At 46.8% G+C, this 22776-nt stretch overlaps 1 protein-coding gene across 1 annotated transcript in view; it reads left to right on the forward strand.

The window, feature by feature from the left end:
* Positions 1–22776, forward strand: part of POLR1A (RNA polymerase I subunit A) — a 75669-nt gene that overhangs the window by 15857 nt on the left and 37036 nt on the right. Inside the window, exons 7-14 of the mRNA XM_008067587.2 lie at positions 3869–3955; positions 5410–5515; positions 6106–6268; positions 8289–8459; positions 8588–8710; positions 10607–10837; positions 16961–17215; positions 21719–21910. Coding sequence (XP_008065778.1) covers positions 3869–3955; positions 5410–5515; positions 6106–6268; positions 8289–8459; positions 8588–8710; positions 10607–10837; positions 16961–17215; positions 21719–21910 — 1328 coding nt within the window. The remainder of the gene's footprint in view (positions 1–3868; positions 3956–5409; positions 5516–6105; positions 6269–8288; positions 8460–8587; positions 8711–10606; positions 10838–16960; positions 17216–21718; positions 21911–22776) is intronic.

Genomic DNA, 22776 nt, shown 5'->3' on the forward strand with positions numbered 1-22776 from the left:
GGGCTCCGGCAATCCTTCCACCTCAGCCTTCCACGTAGCTGGAACTACAGGCGTGTGCTACCACGCCCGGCTAATTTTTTTATTTATTGTAGAGATGAGGTCTCGCCAAGTTGCCCAGGCGGGTATTGAACCCACGGGCTCAGGCAATCCACTCACATCAGCCTCCCAAAGCGCAGGATTACAGGCTGAGCCACCGAGCCCGGCTTATTATTATCATTACTGAGACAAGGTCTCTCTGTCACCCAGACTGGAGTGCAGTGGCACAATCATAGCTCTCTATAACCTCAAACTCCCGCGCTCAAGTGATCTATTTGCCTCATCCTCCTGATTAGCTAGGATTCTAGACATGCACCACCATGGTCAACTAATTTTTAAAATTTTTTGCAGATACAGGATCTTGCTGTGTTTTTCCAGGCTGGTCTCAAACTCCTGGCTTCAGGCAGTCCTCCTGCCTCAGCCTCCCAAAGTGTTGGGATTATAGGTGTGAACCACCACGCCTGGCCCTGCTTATTTTTTTTTAATAAACCTTTTATTTTAGAATAATCTTAGACTTAAAGAACAGTAGCAAACATAATATGAAGAGTTCCCTTTGACTGTTTACTCAGTCTGTCCTAATGTAACATCCTAGATGATTATGGTGCATTTATCAAAACTGAGAGTTTAAAGTTGGTAAAACACTCGTCACTAAACCATTGACTTTATTTTAATTTGAATTTTTTTCAGTAATTTCTTTTTGATGTTCCAGGATTCAGTCCAGGATACCATGTTGCATTTAGAAAGCCTGTTTAGTTTTGTGTGATGGTTAACAGTTAACACCACAAGCGTGGTTTCCTTATACTTATTTATTAAATAGCTCTTAAAACAACTGTCTCTTAATATCAGTTGGGAATTGTAGCCCTTAGGATGCCTTGCATAGTGTTCACAGACTGAGGGCAAAGATGGCCAGAATTCTAGAAGATCATTTTCTATGGGACCTCTCAAACCCATTCTTACGAAGTAATTCAAACCCCTCCCAAACCCATTCTTACGAAGTAATTTTTCACTGTAGCCACAAGCATACAATGGTGCAACTAAAGTTCTGCATTAGAAACAGGTGGACAGTTGTCTTCCAAGGCTCCAGGACAGGTTTTTTTGTATTTAGCACACATTTATGTGTTGGGTGCTCAGAATCATGCCATGGGCTGTGTTTGTGGGCAAGCATGTTGTGAGACCAGACCATGTGGCCTCTGCTCTCGCAGGGGCTGTAGGTGACACAGATCAGTAACTCCCAGGAGCAGGTGATGTGGAGGCAGGTGAACCTCTCTCAGCATAGGTCTGGCCACGTGCCTGGTGCCGGAGGGATCCGAGAAGTGAGGCCTGCTGCTGCCTAAACAGCCCCCACGGGACAACCTGGTGATCCCATGATGTGTGCTGTCAGTTTGTGAAATGCAGCTTTTGAGCCCACGGGCACATCAGTGTGTAAAGTGAGAATTCTTTGTTAAAGTCTCACTCTGTCGCCCAGACTGGAGTGCAGTAGCCGCTCCCGGCCACAGCAGCCTCGACCTGCTGGGCTCTGGCGATCCTTCCGCCTCAGCCTTCCAAGTAGCCGGAATTACAAGCGCGCACTACCACGCCCGGCTAATTTTTTTTTTATTTATTGTAGAGATGAGGTCTCGCCTGCCCAGGTGGGTCTCGAACCCACGGGCTCAGGCAATCCACTCACCTCAGCCTCCCAAAGGCACGGGATTACAGGCTGAGAATTCTTATAGCCACTTCCAGCCAGTGTGATCCAGCTCTCCCAGCTTATTGGACCTCTGAACCCCTTTGTCACATGGCAGCACTTAGAGCTGAGAGAAACACATTCATGACGTTCCAAAAGCCCAGCTAGCTGGATTTCACCGCAGAAGTGTCTGACTAGGAGAGAATGCGGCCCACGTGAGAGGGTGGCCTCCTGCAGGTTTCTTCTGATTCTAAGATCCCATAATTGAACAGCCTCTGCCTGCCTTCATGGTCACTGAGCTATGATGTGGGGACTGCTGGGACAGGAGCTGGGGAGAATTACTCTATCTTCCTGAGCCCTTCAGACTTGCTGAGAGGAAGTTTAGATACTTATTTCCAGAAACGCCCACACAATTATTTAGGTTAATGGGGTCTTTTTCTTTTTTTTTTGACCCACCAAGCATGCATAGCTTTCTAATGCTGTGGCTGTCCCTGAAGGTCAAAGCCATTCTTGAATTGCATTAACTCATTGAAATGTTTTGCTTTTGTAGGTATTAAAACTTAAAATATGCAGGCTCCTTGACCTTGCAGTTTTTCTTCTACAGCTTTATCCTAAGGAATTAGAATGCCCACGGTATTGTTTAGAGAGTTTAAAATTGGACATGGTTTAAGTACCTATTAATAGAGACTGTTAAATAAATTATGGTGCATCTGATGTTATCCAAGTCAGAAGTTTCTCTAAAAACATGTGGTGACAAAATCTCTGCAAATTATAAAGAAACTAGTTGAAGAATTAGAGATGAAGAATGAAGCTAGATTTCAGAAGTATAAAAAAAGGCAAAAGAGTAGAATTTCAAAGAATAGATTATCTTGGGATATTTTGAACATGTCTATCTGAGTAATTGACAGTTTAGCATTGTCTGTGTGCTAACACTGTGTCAGGTATTAGGACACAGACAAGGCATCATCCCTGCCCTGGTAAGTATGTAAAAAAGAAGGTTGGGCTATGTTAATTTCAGTGGATGTAACCCAGAAAAGATGGATAGTTTTGAACCTAGAGGAAACGTTGCTTAATTGTCTTTGTCATTGTCATCACAATGCCTAGAGCCCTACCTTTTGAATTGGCAGCCCCCGGTCTAGTTTCTAACTTACTTTTGGTATAGTTGGTAGACACTATCCACGAGTTAACCAGGGTCAATCTGCTTCTCCATACCAGTATGATATCTGTAAAAAGAAAACCAATATGTATTTACCCGTAAAAATGTTCACATTAATTTGTCTTTAACTCTACTTTTGTGAACCTTTTTATAAAAACCATGTGCATAAAGATACCTATCTTTTTTAGAGTGACAGAGTCTCACTCTGTTGCCCTGGCTGGAGTAAAGTGGCACGCTTACGGCCACCGCAGCCTTGACCTGCTGGGCTTAGGTGATCCTTCTGCCACAGCCTCCTAATTAGGTGGAACTACAGGTACATGCCACCATGCCCAGCTAATTTTTTTGATTCGTTGTAGAGATGAGGTCTCACCAAGTTGCCCAGACAGGTCTCAAACCCCTGGACTCTGGCAATCCTCTCATCTGCGCCTCCCAAAGTGCTGGGATTACAGGTGTGAACCACTGTGCCCGGCTAGGGTACTTATCTTGAGGTTACTTTATAATAGCAAAAAATTGGAATCAATCCAAATGTCCAGCTATGAGAGTATGATTAAGTAAATTAGGGAATATCCTTAATGGAATATCATGTGGCCACTAAAAATGGTAATCATGCAAAAGGTATGTAGCATTGTGGAAATCCTCACAAGATGACACTAAGTAGTAAGTAGTACACAAAATCAATCCATACTTAAGATGACAGTTATCTAAAACACTTGCATAAACCAAAGATCTAGAAGAGAGTCTATAAAAGTAATACTTACGTTAATGTGATAGGTGGATGATGTTTTCTTTTGTTTGTTTTTTTAGGTTTTATCCAATAATAGTTGTATTGTTTTTATCGCTTTAGAAATTAGATGACGGGTAGGGACAGGAATCTGGGCTTGAGAATATGCTGCCCCAAAGGTGGTTTTTGTGATCAAGTTGCAGGGCAGGGACAAATAATTGATGAATCCCAATGCAGGGAGCAGGACCTGTTACTGATTGGTTGTGCTTTGATCTCCCCTCCTCAGCTCCAGAAATTGAAGAAGCTCAGATGGGAAAACGAGGGTACCTGACACCCACCAGTGCCCGTGAACATCTTTTTGCCATTTGGAAGAATGAAGGTGCTGTACCAAGCTAAAGAAATAGCCTTTATCTTTTCCAGGCCTTAATTTCCTAAACTCACTAACCCTGCTTTATTGCTTTTATTTTTTTTTAAAGTTGTGATTATTGTAACTCTCTGCTGAAACTGATCCAAAGGCTTGGGGCAGGCTTCTGGGTATATTGACATTGAGGCATCATAGAGTAAGGGGGTCATACCCAGCACCAAAAATTTGCCAATTGTAACTGAGCCTGGTCATCAAATGACAGCTACCAGTAGACCTTGCTTAATATAGGTGGGCATATTTTTAGAGGGTTCAGTGTAACTCACCTTATTTTAAATGCTCATAAATAAAATACCTTTTAAAGGTTTTTTGTGAGAATTCCTTTTGTGAATCAAAGATTGAGCTCTGTCTTTTTTAAAAATTAGGACTTTTAAACTTTTCAGTTCCCTACTAAAAGGGAATTCCTCCGTTTCCTTTTTGAGAGTATAATAAAGCCCATGCAGTATATTATTCAAGCCCTGGTGTCATCTGCCCTCTGAGTGTATGCTCTGAAATGCTGACTGTAATCTCTGTGTAATAAGCACTTATTAATGAGCATGTTGTCAAAGGGATATCAGGAAAAAAATAGCGCATTCCATTTAGAATGATTGTTTATGTAGCAGGTCCTATCACATTTATTTTCTCTGAGCATTTTTTTTTCTTTTTGAGTCGGGGTCTCATTCTGTCACCTAAACTGGAGTGGAGTGACATGAACATGGCTCACCCCAGCCTCTGCCTCCTGGGCTCAAGCAATCCTCCTGCCTCAGCCTCCCAAGTAGCTAGGACTAAAAGTACACGCCACCACACACGCCTGACCAATTTTTTACTTTTTGTAGAGGTGAGGTCTTGCTATGTTGCCTAGGCTAGTCTTAAACTCCTGGACTCAAGCAAGCCTCCCAAAGTGCTGGGATCACAGGCATGAGCCACCACACCCAACCCTCTCAAGATTTTTTAAGTCACCACAGAAACTTGAAATATAGCTTTGATCCACAGAAGACCCCTTCTTGGCAGCACCCACTGGGGAGAGGGAAATTGTGTTTTAAGGAGGCTGACTTTTTTTCTTGTGTATTAATTCTTTTCTTTATTTCAGTCTGTTTTCTTTAAATACCAAAGTATTGCATACTTGATCTTGTGTGTGTGTGTGTGTGTGTGTGTGTGTGTGTGTGTGTTTGAAGTTTAATAGTCCAAAAAGGTAATTATAAATAAGTGAAAGTTTTTTTTTTTCCCTGTCCCTGCTCATCTCAGTCTTTGGGTTCAGCCTGTAGGGTCTCTCATGCATGCAAGGGGCTACTGAAAATTTGTTTTTATAGAGAACAATGTGGTCTTACTCAATATATTATCCTGTATTCTGTTTCTTTGTCACTTGGTGATATTGTCCTCCCATGCCCTCATTGATAGATTTGAATGATCTCTTTGGTTTATTTCAAACCCAGGATTCTTTCTGAATTACCTTTTTTCGGGACTGGATGATGTTGGCATGGAATCCAAATTCAATCCCAGTATGTTCTTCCTTGATTTCCTGGTGGTGCCACCCTCAAGGTAACTCCGTTTAGTTGTTTCACCTGACATACACAATGGAATATTATGCAGCCATAAAGGACAAACTTATGGACTTCATAGCAACTTGGATGGATTTGGAGTCGATCATACTCAGTGATCTATCACAGAAACAAAGAACAGAATACCATATGTTCTCACTCATAAGTGGACCTTGAACAATTATCATAATACTATAAGAAAGTGTTTGGCAGTAATGGGAAACTGTCGAAGGGGGGTGAGATTGGCAGTTGAGGGAAACTGCTAGGGGAGGGAGGGGCATACCTCACCAACAAGGGGACCTGCATAATCAATGTTTATATACCTAACCCTGAATTGTACCCCACATCTTTAAATACATTTTTAAAAAATTGTTTCACCTGAGAAAAGTTTATTGAGGAGCTGAAGGATGACCTATGGCAGAGGTGCAGTAGTGGGCATGCTTTCCTCTCTTCCTGTTGTGTGATCGGGAGATGAGGTGTTTTGAGCATGGTGGGGCAGTGTGTCACCTGCAATAGGCACGGATGAGAGGCCGAAAGACACAGCCCTTCCCTCATGCTGTACATTCTTGGATTCCCCGTGTCCCTCTGCAGATATCGCCCTGTCAGCCGCCTGGGAGACCAGATGTTTACCAACGGCCAGACAGTGAACTTGCAGGCCGTCATGAAGGACATAGTTCTGATCCGAAAGCTTCTGGCATTGATGGCCCAAGAACAGAAGCTGCCATCGGAGATGGCAATGCCTGCCACCGACAAGGTCAGGGCTGCCCTGGAGCTGATGGCATAAGCACACACGCTTAGGTCTAACTCCATACGATGTGGACACAGACACTGGATGCCAAGAGATGCTGACTGGGGTGCGCTGTACAGCTGGAAGCACCCTCACTGGGAGCTGTGGGTTTAGGGGACACCAGGTCGCTGAGATGCTTCCCAGCTCTGAAATGCTCTCTGGGTACAAACAGAGCTGTCTCCAACCTTGGGTTGACAGCAGGGCTCTGACTCCCAGTGACTGGGACCGTCCCAAGGTCAGCCAAGCCCGGCACAAGGTGGCGCTACAGTCTCCTGGACACTTGTGCTCTGGGCTACCCAGTGTTTCTCCTTGGAGCTTTCTCTGGTTTTACTGAAGGTTTCTGGCGGGACAGCATGGGGTGCTGTTAAAACTTTCCAGTGCAGGACAAATCCATCTGCGTGCCTTAGTCTGGTTTAGGAGGCAATGCCATAGATAGCCACATCCAGTGACCAGGATATTTTTTTCTTGTCCCTTAAAAATAGGGCATTCTTTTGGTCAAACAAAAGCTTGTTGTCTGCAGGACCAAGCAGTATCCTCTCTGATTCTTGGGTCCCAGTGCCCTCCTGCTCTCTGATGGTGACGTGCATCTTCTTGTTTCTTCCCCCTTGTTCCCGTGTTCCATTTCCATGGCAGCCTTTGCAGGTGCTGTCTAGACTCTAGGGATACCAGTGAGCCAGTGAGACATGGCCTCGCTCCTTTCACAAGTAATCACGTGGCCCTAAGCCAGGTAACGCCATGTGCAGTCAGGCAGGCAGACAGGACCCCTGTCAGCATGCAGGTTACTGTCTCTCTGTAAATCTCCTTCAACCAGAAGGACCTTGAACATTTTGTGCAGAAATGCCTCTGTTCTCTCCATAACTAAAGACTCCTGTGTTCCTCGGGATTGAGGACAAATCCACTTCATCACAATTGAGTTTTCATGATGTTATTTACTAGATCTCCACCCATCCTCACTGACTGGGAGGATGAGGGACCATCTGTCCAGCTCCTTGTGTCCTACCTAGCCAGATGGCACCAATAGCTGGCCAGACAGTGTCAGGAGGTGGTGCTCTAAGGCCGCATAAAGCCTCTGTACTTCTGTCCCCTGGGTATCGAGGGGAAGAAGAAGGGAGTCAGAGCTGGGGCAGAAATATTAAAAAGGATTAATATCCTAGTAAGCCTTGACGATCAGCCAGCAACTTGACACAGCCCAGTTGTCTTATTGATGACCTAGAATACTGTATGCCAAAAATGTTTCCATTTAAGGAATTGTTCCACCTGCATTTTTTTTATTTTTGAGTTGGAGTCTCACTCTGTCGCCCAGACTGGAGTGCAGTGGCCGCTCCCGGCCACCGCAGCCTCGACCTGCTGGGCTCCAGCGATCCTTCCACCTCAGCCTTCCAAGTAGCTGGAACTACAGGTGCGCGCTACCACACCCGGCTGATTTTTGATTTATTGTAGAGATGAGGTCTCGCCAAGTTGCCTAGGCGGGTCTCGAACCCGCAGGCTCAAGCAATCCACTCACCTCAGCCTCCCAAGGCACGGGATTACAGGCTGAGCCACCGAGCCTGGCGCCACCTGCATTTTTATAAGCACTTTGCATCAAGTTTTTCCAAAACCATAAATAAAGCTGAAATTGCATATACGCATTGGTTATCATGGCAAAGCTTTACAAGAAATGTACTGAGGCGGAAAGGACTTCTAAGGTTGCCACAGGAACTGGATATTAAGGGATTTCAGCAAGTACCTTAAGAGAGGAGCCTGCTTATAAATTTTGAATTCATTTTACTATTAGAAAGAGACAGGCTGGTACATATGTAATGGGGTGATGTTTTATTTATATGTGTTTACAAGATTTATATATTAACACTTGTCTTTGATCTGTCGGGATCAGAGGACGTAAAGGCACATTCCAGAGTTCACTGGTATCAGAGCTAGGGGGAGAAAGAAAAATTAAACCAAGGCAGGCCTTTGCCATCATACCTATTTTCTTCCTTGTGTCTTCCAGGAAAAAGACTCTTCAATTGCTATTGACCGGTCCTTTTTAAGTACACTTCCAGGCCAGTCCTTCACAGACAAACTTTACAACATTTGGATTCGCCTTCAGAGCCACGTCAATATCGTGTTTGATAGCGAGATGGACAAACTGATGATGGACAAGTACCCAGGCATTAGGCAGGTAAGCAGTTAGCTGGACTCCCCTTGCTGACTGAATAATAAGCCTGCATGTATCGAAGTAAGAAACTAGCAAGCATTCTTGAGTTGTCTTTTTTTAAATGTTTTCTGTGGCTTTTTTCCTTCACAAAGATCCTGGAGAAGAAGGAAGGCTTGTTCCGGAAGCACATGATGGGAAAACGAGTGGACTACGCAGCCCGCTCTGTCATCTGCCCCGACATGTACATCAGCACCAATGAAATTGGGGTCCCCATGGTGTGTGTTGGGGGGTGGTAGATCCGCATGCCATAGAGGACTGGGGCAAGGCGTGTGGCAGAGGGGCCCCCAGAGAGGAGACCTGTGCTCGTCGTCCACCCCGCTCTCCGTTCCTCCTGGGGGCACACAGCCAGCCCGTCCAGCCATTAGCATGCCTTCTGGGAGCCAGCTTTATTTTCTCACTTCCTCACCAGTTCACTCAGCTGTGCTTATTAGTGGCAACCCTTTAATTGGCCTCCTCCATAATGGGCCTTGAGGTCAGTAATGTAAGGATGGTTTAATCCCCTCCTGGGGATTCATTTCCTCACATACCATCCCCCACCTCCCGGAGTGCTGGGCGTGAGCAAGAACCAGAGTGTTCTGATTGTCCTGCATGCCTGTGGTCTCATCACTCTCGGGCACGTGGGTTTCCTGGGCAAAGGCATGACATGTCAAGGTACAAGCATCAGAATGTTCAGTCCTGTGCCCACTGCCTTCCGGAGCCATATTCTGCCTCCAAAAACTGCATTAGGTGGCACAGGAATGACTTCGTGAAGCCTGCTGGTGACATTCCTGAATCTGAAACCCCAAGGAGAGGCCCCCTGTTCATTTCCCTCTCTGACAGAGGGTAGGGGCCACGCCTGTTGGCTTTGACCTCTCAGTGCCCAGAGAGCCCCGGCTTTGAGAAAGACCTTTTGTGCTGCCTCTTTTTTCTACCCTTCTTGGGTATTAGACTTTTCTTGGATCTGGGTCCGTTGATAACAGCTTGTCCCTAGAGGAGAGATTCTGAAGTCACCCTTCTGCCAGCCTTCAAACTACTCCAGATCTCCAGGCTATGGTGGACTGGGGAGTGGGTAGAGCTGGGAAAGAGAGTGGGTAGACATGCCTCTGGAGCATACTTTTGGACAGACCAGCTGTGAGTCCCCAGGAGAAAAAGGGAGTGGGGTGAACAATGAGCTAGAGACCCAGTAGTGATGCACACAGACTAGCTTGCTCCCTTGTGGAGTGGGGTGAACAATGAGCTAGAGACCCAGTAGTGATGCACACAGACTAGCGTGCTCCCTTGTAAGTGATATGTCAAGGGTGGAGATAAACAGGGAACAGATGAATACATGCCTAACCGCCATTAGGCAGTGGACAGTGTCTCAGCAACAGGAGAGCAGGCTCGGGCTGGGGAGCACTGGGGCAGAGGCCTCAGAAAGTGCCAGTACACAGAGACCTGGACAGAGTTAGACACGTGCCTTTATGTCAGACTTGTCAGGTCTTTGGTGTATCTGTGCATTTTGAAGCATCAAAGGGGTTATAATGCTCAGTAGGTCAGAAACTCCCTTATCTAGGGAACTCGTTTTTCTTGGAGCATGTCACAGGCCTAGCATTAAACAGTGCATGTGGTTTCTCACATATCAGAGGAGCCCATCAATTTCTTCTCAAGCACGATCTTGATCATAGTGGCTGTTGGAACTGGTAAGAGATTCTGGTGCCATGTCTGGGCTGGGGGAAAGTGCCACAATCAATTCATGATGTCCGCTGGGGCACAGGAAGATGCGGTGGTGTTTGAGGACAGGTATCACCACCTGTCCCAAATGAGTGCCCCCTGTCTTCTTTGGGGATTGAATTTATTGGTAGATAAGGAAATGCAGTGTTAGAGTGAGTTAAAAAAAGAAAAAGCCTAGTGTTATCCTTGTCAGCCTGTCTATGCTGATCTCTGTGCCCTTAAGGGAGAGAGTCTGGCAAAATGGCTCTGTGCGGAAGAAAGGCAGGACATTGCTTTACTCACCGAAGGGCCTTCTTGGCTAAGTCAGTCAGCTTCTTCACATTTTGGGGGAAAGTCGCATAGCCTTTGGAGGCAGACTTTGGGTCCACAAGCCCATTTTTTTCTGCCTACCCTGAATTTCTCCACCTGCCACTCGTTTCTAGGTATTTGCCACTAAACTGACCTACCCGCAGCCAGTTACACCCTGGAACGTTCAGGAACTGAGACAAGCCGTCATCAACGGCCCCAACGTGCACCCAGGAGCCTCCATGGTCATCAATGAGGATGGCAGCCGCACAGCTCTGAGTGCCATGGACGTAACCCAGCGAGAAGCCGTGGCCAAGCAGCTCCTGACACCAGCCATGGGTGCACCTAAGCCCCAGGGGACAAAAATTGTGAGTATTGGGCAGGTTTGTTCAGGACCCGGCCAGCTCCTGCCTGGCTCCCCCATGACCAGCTGTCAGCTGTGGATCCAGTGAGTGTAGCACAGGGGCACCCCCCCAAGAGGAAACTCCTTCACATGTGGGTATCCTTTAGGTGCTGCATGGGCTCGCTATGTCTCCCAGCTGGAGGCCACACTGCTAGGGCATGGACACCATGCTTAAAGCTGCATTTGGCCTTCACGTTCCATGCCATACAGCACAGTGTTGGGCACCCATCAGGTGCTCGAGAAATGCTCTTAGCTAAATCATTTGTGGTCCCGGGGCAGGAGAATTGGTGGTCTTTGAACAGGGATACTCACAGGGCAGTTCTCAGATAAGCAGCAGCATCCCTGGGGTCGTGAGAAATGCAAGCCCCAGTCCCACCCCATCATCCCTTCTGAATGAGATTCTCTGCGTATAGGGCTTGGCAGTCTCGCAACATTTTCTCCAGAAGGTTCTTCTGCATGCTGCAGTTTGAGAACCACTCTTTTTTTTTTCAAGTCGAAACCTCACTCTGTTGCCCAGGCTGGAGTGCAGTGGCACACTCACAGCCACTGCAGCCTTGACTTCAGCCACTGCAGTCCTTCTGCCTTAGTCTTCCAAGTAGCTGGAACTACAGGTATGTACCACCACACCCAGCTAATTTTCTTGGTTTCTTGTAGAGACGAGGTCTTGCCAAGTTGTCCAGGCTGATCTCAAGCCCCTGGGCTCAGAGGTAGTCCTCTTGCCTCGGCCTCCCAGAATGCTGGGATTACAGGCGTGAGCCACCACACCCAGCCTGAGGACCACTCTTAGGAACGAAATGCTCTGTGCCAGTGATAACTGACAGCTGACAGGTTTTAGCTAATGCTTCCATTTGAGGCAGTTGAGAATGCCCGCCCTCCGTGCTGCATTAAGGGATCCTGAAGTTCTATCTGGGTTCCTCTGGAAAGAGCACATAATCAATTGGCTTGAGCTAATCATGTCGCCAAGGGCATGAGAGTTATGTCAAATAATAGCCATCTCTTGGGAGGCGTGTGGCAGTTGACCACTAACTAGGCAATAGTGGCAGTTGTTGGAGAGGTCAGTTTCAGTGGCTTAGCCTGCAATCCCAGCACTTTGGGAGGCCGAGGCGAGTGGATTTCCTGAGCCCACGGGTTCAAGACCAGCCTGGGCATCTTGGTAAGACCTTGTCTCTACAATAAATCAAAAATTAACTGGGCATGGTAGCGCGTGTCTGTAATTCCAGCTACTCAGAAGGCTGAGGCAGAAGGATTGCCAGAGCCTAGCAAGTCAACACTGGTGTGGCAGTGAGCATGCCATTGCACTCCAGCATGGGCAATGGCTTGAGACTCCAACTTAGAAAAAAGCAAGTTAGCTGGGTTCGGTGGCTCAGCCTGTAATCCCGCGCCTTTGGGAGGCTGAGGTGAGTGGATCGCCTGAGCCCGTGGGTTCGAGACCCGCCTGGGCAGCGAGACCTCATCTCTACAATAAATCAAAAAATCAGTTGGGTGTGGTAGTGCATGCCTGTAATTCTGGCTACTCGGAAGGCTGAGGCGGAAGGATCGCCGGAGCCCAGCAGGTCGAGGCTGCGGTGGCCGGGAGCGGCCACTGCACTCCAGTCTGGGCGACAGAGTGAGACTCCAACTCAAAAAAAAAGCAGGTTGTTGGTGGGAAGTGGATTTGATTTGGGTGTTGCTCACAGTTGACTCCCTGGAGTCCAGAGGCAACTGACAACTTTCCTAACCCATCTGCACAATGGAAGACCTCTGCCCACCCTGTGCCTGGGAAACTCTTTTTAGCACTGGGTTCAGCTCTGCAAAGTTTCCGTCAGCCTTGAAGGGACACTGGAGGAAAAGAGAGGAAAAGGAGGTGCATACTCTTGACCTTGTCATCATGGCCACTGGTGCCCATCATTCTTCACCACGGATCCTCTCGCTTCCTCTTATCTCATGGCTCTCCGAGACAGAGCAGTAACATGCCACCCATTTCTGCGTTGGTGACCAGGAACGCATGCAGGCCACAGATTAAGTTGCCTGGTTTTTGGTTTGTTTGTTTGTTTTGTTTTGTTTGTTTGTTTTGAGACAGGGTCTCTCACTCTGTCACCAAGGCTGGAGTGTAGTGGCAGTCATGACTCACCGCAGCCTTACCTCTTGAGCTCAGGCAATCCTTCCGCCTCAGCCTCCCTAGTAGCTGGGACTACAGGCCCACACTACCACACCCGGCTAATTTTTTTTATTATTTAGTAGAGATGAGGTCTTCCTATGTTGCCCAGGCTGGTCTCGAACTCCTGGGCTCAAGCAGTCCTCCCACCTTGGCCTTGCAAAGCACTGGGATAACAAGCATGAGCCACTGTGCCCAGCTCTGTTTTGCTCTCTTCTGGTGCCTGAAGTAAGGTTTGTATTCAGGTTCACGGACTTGCCCTACTTTTCTTAAGTGCCTAGTGTCTCGCTAGGAGCCGGGTGAAGGATGCAAAAGAAATCAAGGTGTATTTCACCTAACTTTGGGTGAAACCAAACAGATAGGAACTAATCTTCCTATTAACTCACTCAAATATGTACAACAGTCTCATGGTAGGAAATGGTAAGTGAAAATCGAGAGAGGAAAGAGAAGTGAGGGATCCAGTCATGCTGAGCCCTGCCACACGTCAGCATTTTGCCAGTCCCTGTGGATGGGATCCCTGCCACCCTAGGGCCTGGTAGGGACAGCCAGAAAATGAGCATATAAATATATTACCCACTGCTGTGCTAGGTACCCAGTGTGTTTCTGCCACCCCTAATGTCCACGCTGTCCCCTCCACCCTGGGTAGCTTACTGCATTGTGTTTTCACTGCATGTGCACCCATGTCCCGCCCTTGAGTTCCTAAATCCTCTGAGTTCAGTGCTCTGCTCACCGTTTTCCCCCCACACCCAGCTTGCAGGCAGCTCTCAGGAGAGCCTTGTGGCATGCACAGATCCAGGGTGTGGTTCCTGAGGCCCCAAGATGTGAGGGCCCCCTTGGACGTGGCCCGGGAGCAGGGACAGGAAGGGACTTCATGGAGAAGAATGGCCCCAAGGGCTAAGGAGGGTTGACTTACTTCCCAAAACCTCAGTACTGTTAGTATATAGGGTGCTTCTACATAGGGTGAAATGCACTTGTGCTTATAATTTATTTGTCATTTTAAAGGCTTTGGCTGAAGTGTTGCAAATAGGTCAGGACAAGGCTGAGGGCTGGGTGAGGTGACGGGGAAGGAGAGGTCCAGGTATGGGTAACCCTGAGGTTAGGGGAGATGGGGCAAGAGTGACTGAAAGGATCTACTTCCCCTGTGAGGTGCAAAATCTCTGCCCCTCCCCTGGGCCTTGTAAACAAAAGAGGAAGTGGCCAAGATGGCTGAGGCCCATCTCATCTCCCTGCCCGGCTGTCTGCCAGAAGCAGGCCTCTGGCTCCAAGCCTACCTCTGAAAACTCTGACCCGGCACTGGAGCACACTCATTTTCACTATTTCAGTATTTATTTAGAGACAAGAGAAAGGAAGGGCCTTGGGTTTGGGTTGGCAAGGGGAGCGCTCAGTATTCCAGGACTTCTGTTTGGGTTGGCCTGTGCCTGCCAAGCTGGCCTGTGTGCCTTCCCAGCTGTGGCAAGTTTGCTTACGCTAGAGGATGTCTCGAATTTGCAGAACTCAGATCCTGAGCCCCGCCTGGTTCTTTGGGCCTGGGCCACAGGTCTGGGCAGTTTCTCCCTTGGGAGGCTAAAGAAAGAAGACCACAGGCTGCATGACGCAGTCAGACAGCTAGCCAGTGCCCTGGGCAGACGCTCATGGGAACACTCAGAGTTCAAGTCTCTTGGAAACATGGGACTTGGGGGTAGGGAGGGGAAGGTTTGGATTCCTTGAAGAGCAAAAAGACGGATTCCATGCTAGGTGCTTTTGGGACTGCTTTTTAGCACTTGTGGGCCTTATCCCTGCTTCCCTGAGCTGGAGAAAACTTTTAACCCAGCTGAACAGGAGGGAGAAAGTGGGGAGCATCTCTTACTAACTTCTAGCCTCTCTTATCAGCCAGCTTTTGATGTAACTTCCTGTACGAGGATACCAGAAGAAGAAATGAGATTTGCAGTAATCTGATGTTCCCCCAACCTGTTCTCTGCTATGACTTGGAGGAGATTTGGGGTGGGGGAGGCATCTCCAAGTCGCCATAAGTTTTCTGGTCTGCCAGAGGGGGGGTGTCTTCAAAATGTTTGGTGTTTGTCTTTTAAGATGTAATTTGTGTTCGGTATTTAGAAAGCAGAGTTGTTAATATAAGAGAGGTAAAAGACCGTTAAGACGCTTAATGAGTTGTATAGAAAAGTCAGCTTTGTGTGGGGAAAAAAGTATAAGCAGTGGTTATCTTTGAGGGACAAAATTACTTGGTTTTTTCCTCTTCAAATTTGTCTGTATTTTCTGTTTTTTCCCCTCACAATGAGCATATCACTTGTGCAATTTTTCTTGCTTTCTTTAAAAATAATTGAAAATCTTTTTTAAAAGTTTTACAGACATAATGTATGTTTATGGTAAGGTGAATAATATTAAGATACATAGAGGTAAAGGTGTTAATCTATGCCTTACTATCCCCAAGGAGACCATAGCAGCAGCTTAGTGAGGATCCAAGTACCCTTTCCCATATAGACACACACACGATAGAAGCTGGGTTGGTTGTTTTTTTTTTGAGTCAGAGTCTCATTCTGTTGCCCAGGATGGAGTGCAGTGGCATGCTCATGGCCATCCCAGTGTTGACCCGCTGGGCTCAGGCAATCTTTCTGCCTCAGCCTTCCGAGTAGCCAGAACTGCAGGCGCACGCTACCACATCTGGCTAATTTTTTTATTTATTGTAGAGACAAGGTCTCACCAAGTCGCTCAGGCTGGTCTCTAACCCCTGGGCCCAGGCAGTCCTCTTGCCTCTGGGTTGGTTTTTATATGACTTCATCTCATCACCTTATATGCCACCTGGATTTTTGTTGTTGTTGTTGCTATAATGTATCATTGCCATCACTTAAGGCCTTGACTGTATATAACCTAACCTTTTTCATTATTGCATTACACTGATTTATTGCGTCTTCTGTGGGCAGTCAGGTTATTTCTAGTTTTTTGCTATTATAAACACTGCTGCATAGACATACATGTTCATATATATGTGTGTATGCTGATGCTATAATCTTTTGAAAGGCCAAAGGAAAATGAGTTTTAAATGTTCTAATAGCTACCTTCAAGTCTTTTTCTAAAAGACTGACATTTTACACTTCTTTATTTTATTTTTTTAGAGACAGAGTCTCCCTCTGTTGCCCAGGCTGGAGTGCAGTGGTGCGGTCATGGCTCACTGTAACCTTGAAATCCTGGACTCGAGAGGAGTCCTCAGCCTCCTGAGTAACTGGGACTACAGGTGTGTGCCACCATGTCCAGCTTATTTTTTATCTCAGTTTCTGTAGAGATAGAGTCTTGCTGTGTTGCCCAGGCTTGTCTTGACCTTCCAGCCTTTTGCAATCCTCCCAAAGCACTGGGATTACAGGCAAGAGCCACCACACCCAGCCTAACACTTTTTACTTTTTTAAGCGCAATAAAATGTTTTCTGAGGGCATTGAACTAAGGACCAAGAACCCTGTGTTCCAGCTCTGGCTGTGCTGCATGAAATTGGGCAAATTATTTTTCAAACGTGGAAGTTCTGTTTAGAATAATGCACTCATGTGACCATGGGAGGGATATGAGAAGTCTGCCAAGTCCTTTCAAACCCAGGAGTTTTATGGTTATATGCAGTCTTCAGAAGTCGTGTTCATCTCTTTCTTCAGATGTATTCTCAGAGGAATCCAGGGAAGGCTGAGCATCTCTGAGGATGACGGAGGTTGCTGGGCCATGGCCTTGTCTATTCTTTGTACCTCGGCCCAGAGCCAGGATCAGGGCTGTGCAGGGCCAGGGCCATGACCAGAGGGTCTTGGAGCGTTCCTCAGAGATTTCTAGGGTTTTTCTCTAGACTAAAAATTCGCTTGCATTTAGTTGACTCGAACTTGAGGGAGACAAGCCACTCTCAGGCCAACCCGAGGTAAGCCCTTGGAAGGAGCAGTGGTGATGCCAAAGTTTCCGCCAATCACTCACCTGTCCTCCCCTCTGCCCTAGGTATGCCGGCATGTAAAGAACGGAGACATTCTCCTTCTGAACCGACAGCCCACCCTGCATAGACCCTCCATCCAGGCCCACCATGCCCGCATCCTGCCCGAAGAGAAAGTCCTACGTCTCCACTATGCCAACTGCAAGGCCTATAACGCCGACTTTGATGGAGATGAGATGAACGCCCACTTCCCACAAAGCGAGCTGGGCCGGGCTGAGGCCTATGTCCTGGCCTGCACCGACCAGCAGTATCTTGTTCCCAAGGTAGGTCTGGCCTTGAGGCCATTTCGTAGTCCTTGCTGGAGGGACTTGACACTTTGAACCTGGGCCTTTGCCAGCTCCTGGGGTCAGTAGGCACCGCCGGGGCAGGAGCACATAGAATAGAGGGTCCTGGCTTCTTCCAGGTGGGGATTTTTTGCCCTCTAGTTGCCTAGAGACTAGGAAACATTTCTGTTTTGCTGCATCTTAAAGTAAGCCTGGAGAGAAACTGTGAGGCCCATCCCAGAAAGCCAAACTTAGTAGCTGAATAATAGGTGCTGTCTTCCAGACTTAGGTTTGCATTCCACAACTCAGTGGCTCTGCAAACATTAGTGTCCCAACTACAATGGTTCTCATGGTCCACAGATGACTTTGATCCTTTGCATTCTGACACGCATGACTTTGAAGAGGCAGCCTAACCCCAAGGGCCCAGATGAGATCCCCCAGCGTTCTCTTCTCTTTGAATCCCTTCCTGCTCTCTCTGAGGTCAGTCCTCAAGGGCGGTCCCATGTGGTCATGACTGTCCAGAGGGACACATGGGAAGGATGTAACTTCCTCCCCCTCTCCTGGCCAGCTGGCTCAGGGCCAGGAGTGGCCGGAGACCAAGTCAGCATGTCCTCATGGGAAGGACAGAGCAGGGAGAGAGGCAGGCTGCAGGAAAAAGGACAGAGGATGTCCAAGTCCCCGCTTACCTCTCACCACCCGTCCAGAGGTCTGAAGCCTTTTAAATTGCAAGCCATTTGTATCACTTGGCTTACAGTTACACATCACTCATTTGGATTTTGGTAGAGTATGAAAGAACTAGTAGTGATAATAATATGATGCGATAGCTACCATTTTCCAAGCTTCTTTAGTGTCAGACACGGGGCAAAGCACTTTGGAGGCTTCTGGTTTCACTCTCCCCTTAGTTCTTAGAGGTAGGTTCCATGAAGAATTCATATAACCTGCCCTAGGACACCCAGCTGAGAAGCAGGAGGAAAGACAGGGTGCTCCCAGGTCTTCCTAGAGTTTGTGCTGCTGCGTTGGAGAGCTCTATGCCCAGGCAGCCCCAGGGGCTGGTCAGAACAGCCCAGTGTTGGTTAGTGCCCTCTGCTCCTGGGAATGGCTCTTCCCCATCAGCCATCTGCCACCCGGGGAATCAGGTGGGTGGCCAGGAACCCAGCATCCCATCCCCTTTTCCCACCAGATGCACGACTGTGGCTTCACGTGGGTCCCAGCTGTTTGAGTGGACCTTTCCTGTCTCTGCACACCCTTGCAGGCTGTGGATTAACAGAGACTAAACATGGGACGAAGGGGTGAAGGGCTCACTCAGATTGCTTGGGATTAGAAAAAATAAGTTTGCTCATTTGAACATTGACTTTTCGTGTAAATAATAGCAGTTGTAGTTGTAGTGTTCTTGAGTGGGCCTGGGCCCCAGGCACTGTGGTGAGCAGTTTGCAAACATTCCTTCTTGAGTCCTCCGACAGCCTCAGGAGGTAGGAATGATTTTCAGATGAGGAAACACCGCGTGAGTAATTTGTCAGCCAGCAGCGAGGGCAAGACCTGAATCTGGCATCTTTGGACTCCCCAGCCAGTGTGCTCAGTTGCGTGTGCTCCTTAGCCCCCCTTGACAGGCAGTGCTGGGACTGACAGAAGGGATGTGGCAGGAAGTGGCTTCCAGGACTGTGCCGGTTCTCTGACTCTAGAGGCTGAGTCATTTTCACCAGAGGGGACACCACCAGGGAGCAGAAGATGGCTTTTTTGCTGGCAGAGTGACCTGTGGGCATTAGCCACGTGGGGGTTGAGGTGCTCTGACGTCATCAGACCCGCGAACTTGAATGTTCTGTACTTGATTTTGATTAAATAAGGTGCAGAGCCATAGGCGGCTTCATGCTTGCCTTGTGTCCTGCAATGGACTGGCTTATTTAAATCCAGTGGGCCTCGTCACATGCTCATATGCCTGTGAGTTTGGGTCGGGCTTACACTTCAGGGAGGCAGGAGAAACACAGGTAAATAAGCTTGCATCACAATATTATTTTCTTAAGATGTAAAAAAAGTGTGAGGGGTGGCTTGCGGCTTCACTGCACTTTCAATCGATGTGTTTTATCAGAGAGAGGTAGAGCTTTTGATTCCTGATAAATTTTATTTAGTCCTTGGTGTGACTGCCAAGAAGTGGAATCCTCATATTTGCTGACATATTATTAAAATAAAAGTATTAATAATATAAAAATGCAACATATCTTTATTGACAGAGTCCTAAGAGGACAAGAGCTGGTTTGGTTGAGCTAGGAGGTCCATTTCTTGGCGGTTGTTTTCTTCTTCTTCTTATTATTATTATTATTTCCCTTTGTTTCCATTTCTTTTTGTTCATTATTCCATTTCTTCTCTATTTCCAGGTTCTCTTCCTTAACTAATGATAGTACCAGACCAAAGTACATTTGATTGTTGGTTTTATATACTTAGTAGAATACTGTGTTGTCTTTTTACTTAAAATAGAAGTTGAATAGAACTCTAGCTGTTTCTTTCCCAAGAAAACAGTTAAATTTTCATGTATATGTTTCTGTTGGATTCAGCATTCTTCTTCTGTTTGTTGGAAGGCACTTGCTTTTTAAACAAGGCTTGAGACGGTTTCCTGACTTTTACTTAGTCTGCTATAAAATTCCAGTCACTGAATACCCTATTCTCAAAGCATTGTTACCAAAGACATTAATTGTGTTGTCATTATGCAGTGCTATTAAGCAGAATAGTGTAACTGTCAATTTTCTGGGATTTTGATTCAGAGATGTTCTCTCTGATTCTAAGCAGGACTTAGGAAATTTAGGATCATAAATAGACTTTTGGTAATTGTTTTAATCAGCATTCCTCCCTAGAATTTCTGATTATTTCATTGAAAGCAGTTTAGCCATTAAAGTAATTTTCTAGCCATGGAAAATTCTGGACAGAGAGGAAAAGGCATTGAATATATCATATGACTTGTAATTATGTTCTTTAAGGAAGGAAACAAAAGGAAAAATATATATTTGCCCCCAGAGTCTGTGGGATGAGTCAGACGCATAATACTGGTTTGGGTTTTTTCCCCTAAGCAAAATAAGGCCATCTGTGGAACAAGATGTAGAGAATAGTTTTTTTATTTATATTATTGGAAAGTCAAAGGCTTTGTAAGAAGGGCCGTTTGCTCCTCTGATCTTGTCTTACATCTGTGCCACCTTTCAGCTCATCTGTAATAATTATCTTAGAGTTTACATAGAGCCAGTCACTGCAGTGTTTAGGCCATTTGACAAGAAACCTCTTTCGCCTTTGAATTAGTACATGTGGCTAAGTTCCTGGCACTTCTCCCTGACTGCATTTGTGAGTTCCTTTAGTCTTAGTTATGAAACATGGCCTTACTATTGACTGGTATTTAACTAGTAATCAAATGATAATCATCTCTAGATCCAAGGCACGGGTTTTACTCAAATTCCTGTAAACATTGAAAAGTTTTGCAAAAACTACATCTTAAAGAACATCAGTGAGCACAGCTATTTTTACTTTAGTGTGCCTTATGTTGCCATGAACACAGACTCGACAAATAAGGTTCAGGAGACTGGACATCCGAATGATATGAGAGTGTCAGAAGAAGTGAATGTACTCACCTAATCTTTGGATTTTTATAAAAGCCCTTGTTTTGGCATCTGGTAGATAACAGACTCTGTTAATGACCCACCACAAACCAACCATGTGCTACATTTTGAAGAGACCATCAAATGGACATTCTTCTCTGCAGTCTGTGTGCATCAAAGCCCTCTCACAGCCCCCTGAGGGACCCATGCCTGAACTCCCTCCTCCCTGCACGGTCTGACTCCACCCTCAGGCCTCAGCTGTAATACTGCCCCTCAGGGAGACCATTTCTGAACCCCGCCTCTACCCCAAATCTTTATTTGACTCATTCTGGGATTTTCCTCCATAGCACTTAAAACACCTTGTGATAATGTGTTTATTTGTTTACTCTTTAGTTCTGTCTCATCAAAAAGGATTGTGCTTGTTTGGTCCACGGGAGTAGGCCAAAATCTGCTCGGTGCCTAGGCATACAGGAGGCTCTCGATAAATATTTGTTGAACGGATGACTGATTTATAGGAGAACAAGGCCAGAAATGTGTGAAAAATGCTAAAGCATAAAACCAAAGTATAAAAACAAGATCACAGCTAACAGCAGCCAGACCAAATTTGTGCATAAATGCCAAAAATATGCTAGAGTAACTAGAACCAGATGGGATTAAATAGAGGCGGCTTGGGGAACTGGTGTGTTTGAAGCAGCTTTGACACAGGACAGTGGGCAAATGGCAGAAGCATGAGCCCGTGGTAAGCCCCGGTCATGTGCCCTGGGAGGTTGTTGTCTCCTAGGCAAGGGCAAGGTGAGGACACGACAAGACAAGGCAGGGATATTTGTTGGACTGTTGCTAAAAGCGGCTTCCAAGCAGATGACTAAGAATTCGAGTTTGACTTAAAGTTTACTTTGGTTCTTTTCTTTTCTTGTCCTTTTTTGGTTTGTAGGATGGCCAGCCATTGGCGGGTCTGATCCAGGATCACATGGTTTCAGGTGTAAGCATGACTACTCGGGGTTGCTTCTTCACCCGGGAACAGTACATGGAGCTGGTGTACCGCGGACTCACAGACAAAACAGGGCGCGTGAAGCTCCTTCCTCCTGCCATCCTGAAGCCCTTTCCACTGTGGACGGGAAAGCAGGTAACTGGGAGAAAACAACCAGTGTATATAACAGAAGGGAACAGGCCACTCGTGGAAGCAGTTTCCCTCCCAGGAGAGCCTAGGCTGGAGACAGAGAAAGGGCTAACCAGGCAGTAGTCTTACTTTCCGTTTCCGTTGTTTGGGGTTCCTGAGTCTGGATGAGTTCGGGGAGCATTTACTAAGAGTCAGTTGGGCCAGGTGCAATGGTTCATACCTGTAATCCAAGAGCTTTGGGAGCTGTGAAGTGCAAAGATCACCTAAGCCCAGGAGTTTGAGACCAGTCTGGGCAACATAGCAAGACCCTGTCTCTACAAAAAATAAAATCAAATTAGCTGGGAGTGGTGGCACGTGCCTATAGTTCTAGCTACTTGGAAGGCTAAGGTGGGAGGATCATTTGAGCCTAGGAGTTCGAGGCTGCAGTGAGCTATGATTGCTCCAGTGCATTCCAGCCTGGGCAACAGAGCAAGACCCCCATCTCTAAAAATATATCTATAAAAATAAAGAGTAGACCGCATAGTTTCTGTTCTTTGCTTCTAACTTAAACTTGGTGTCCTCATGATCCAAATATGATGGTAATAGGCACTGGTGCCAGTGGCAGTAGTAGTAATTATTATTATTATTATTTTTTTAGTTGGAGTCTCACTCTGCTGCCCAGGCTGGAGTGTAGTGGCATGCTCATGGCCAATGCATCCTCGACCTGCTGGGCTCAGGCAATCGTTTTACCTCAACCTAAGTAGCTAGAAATATAGGCGTGTGCCACCATGCCCAGTTAATTTTTGATTTATGGTAGAGATGAGGTCTCACCAAGTTGCCCAGGCTGGTTTCAAGCCCCTGGACTCAGGCAGTCCTCTCGCCTTGGCCTCCCA

The sequence above is a fragment of the Carlito syrichta genome, unplaced genomic scaffold, assembly GCF_000164805.1.
Source record: "Carlito syrichta isolate Samal-C Ts95f unplaced genomic scaffold, Tarsius_syrichta-2.0.1 Scaffold309717, whole genome shotgun sequence".
Classification (NCBI taxonomy): Eukaryota; Metazoa; Chordata; class Mammalia; order Primates; family Tarsiidae; genus Carlito; species Carlito syrichta.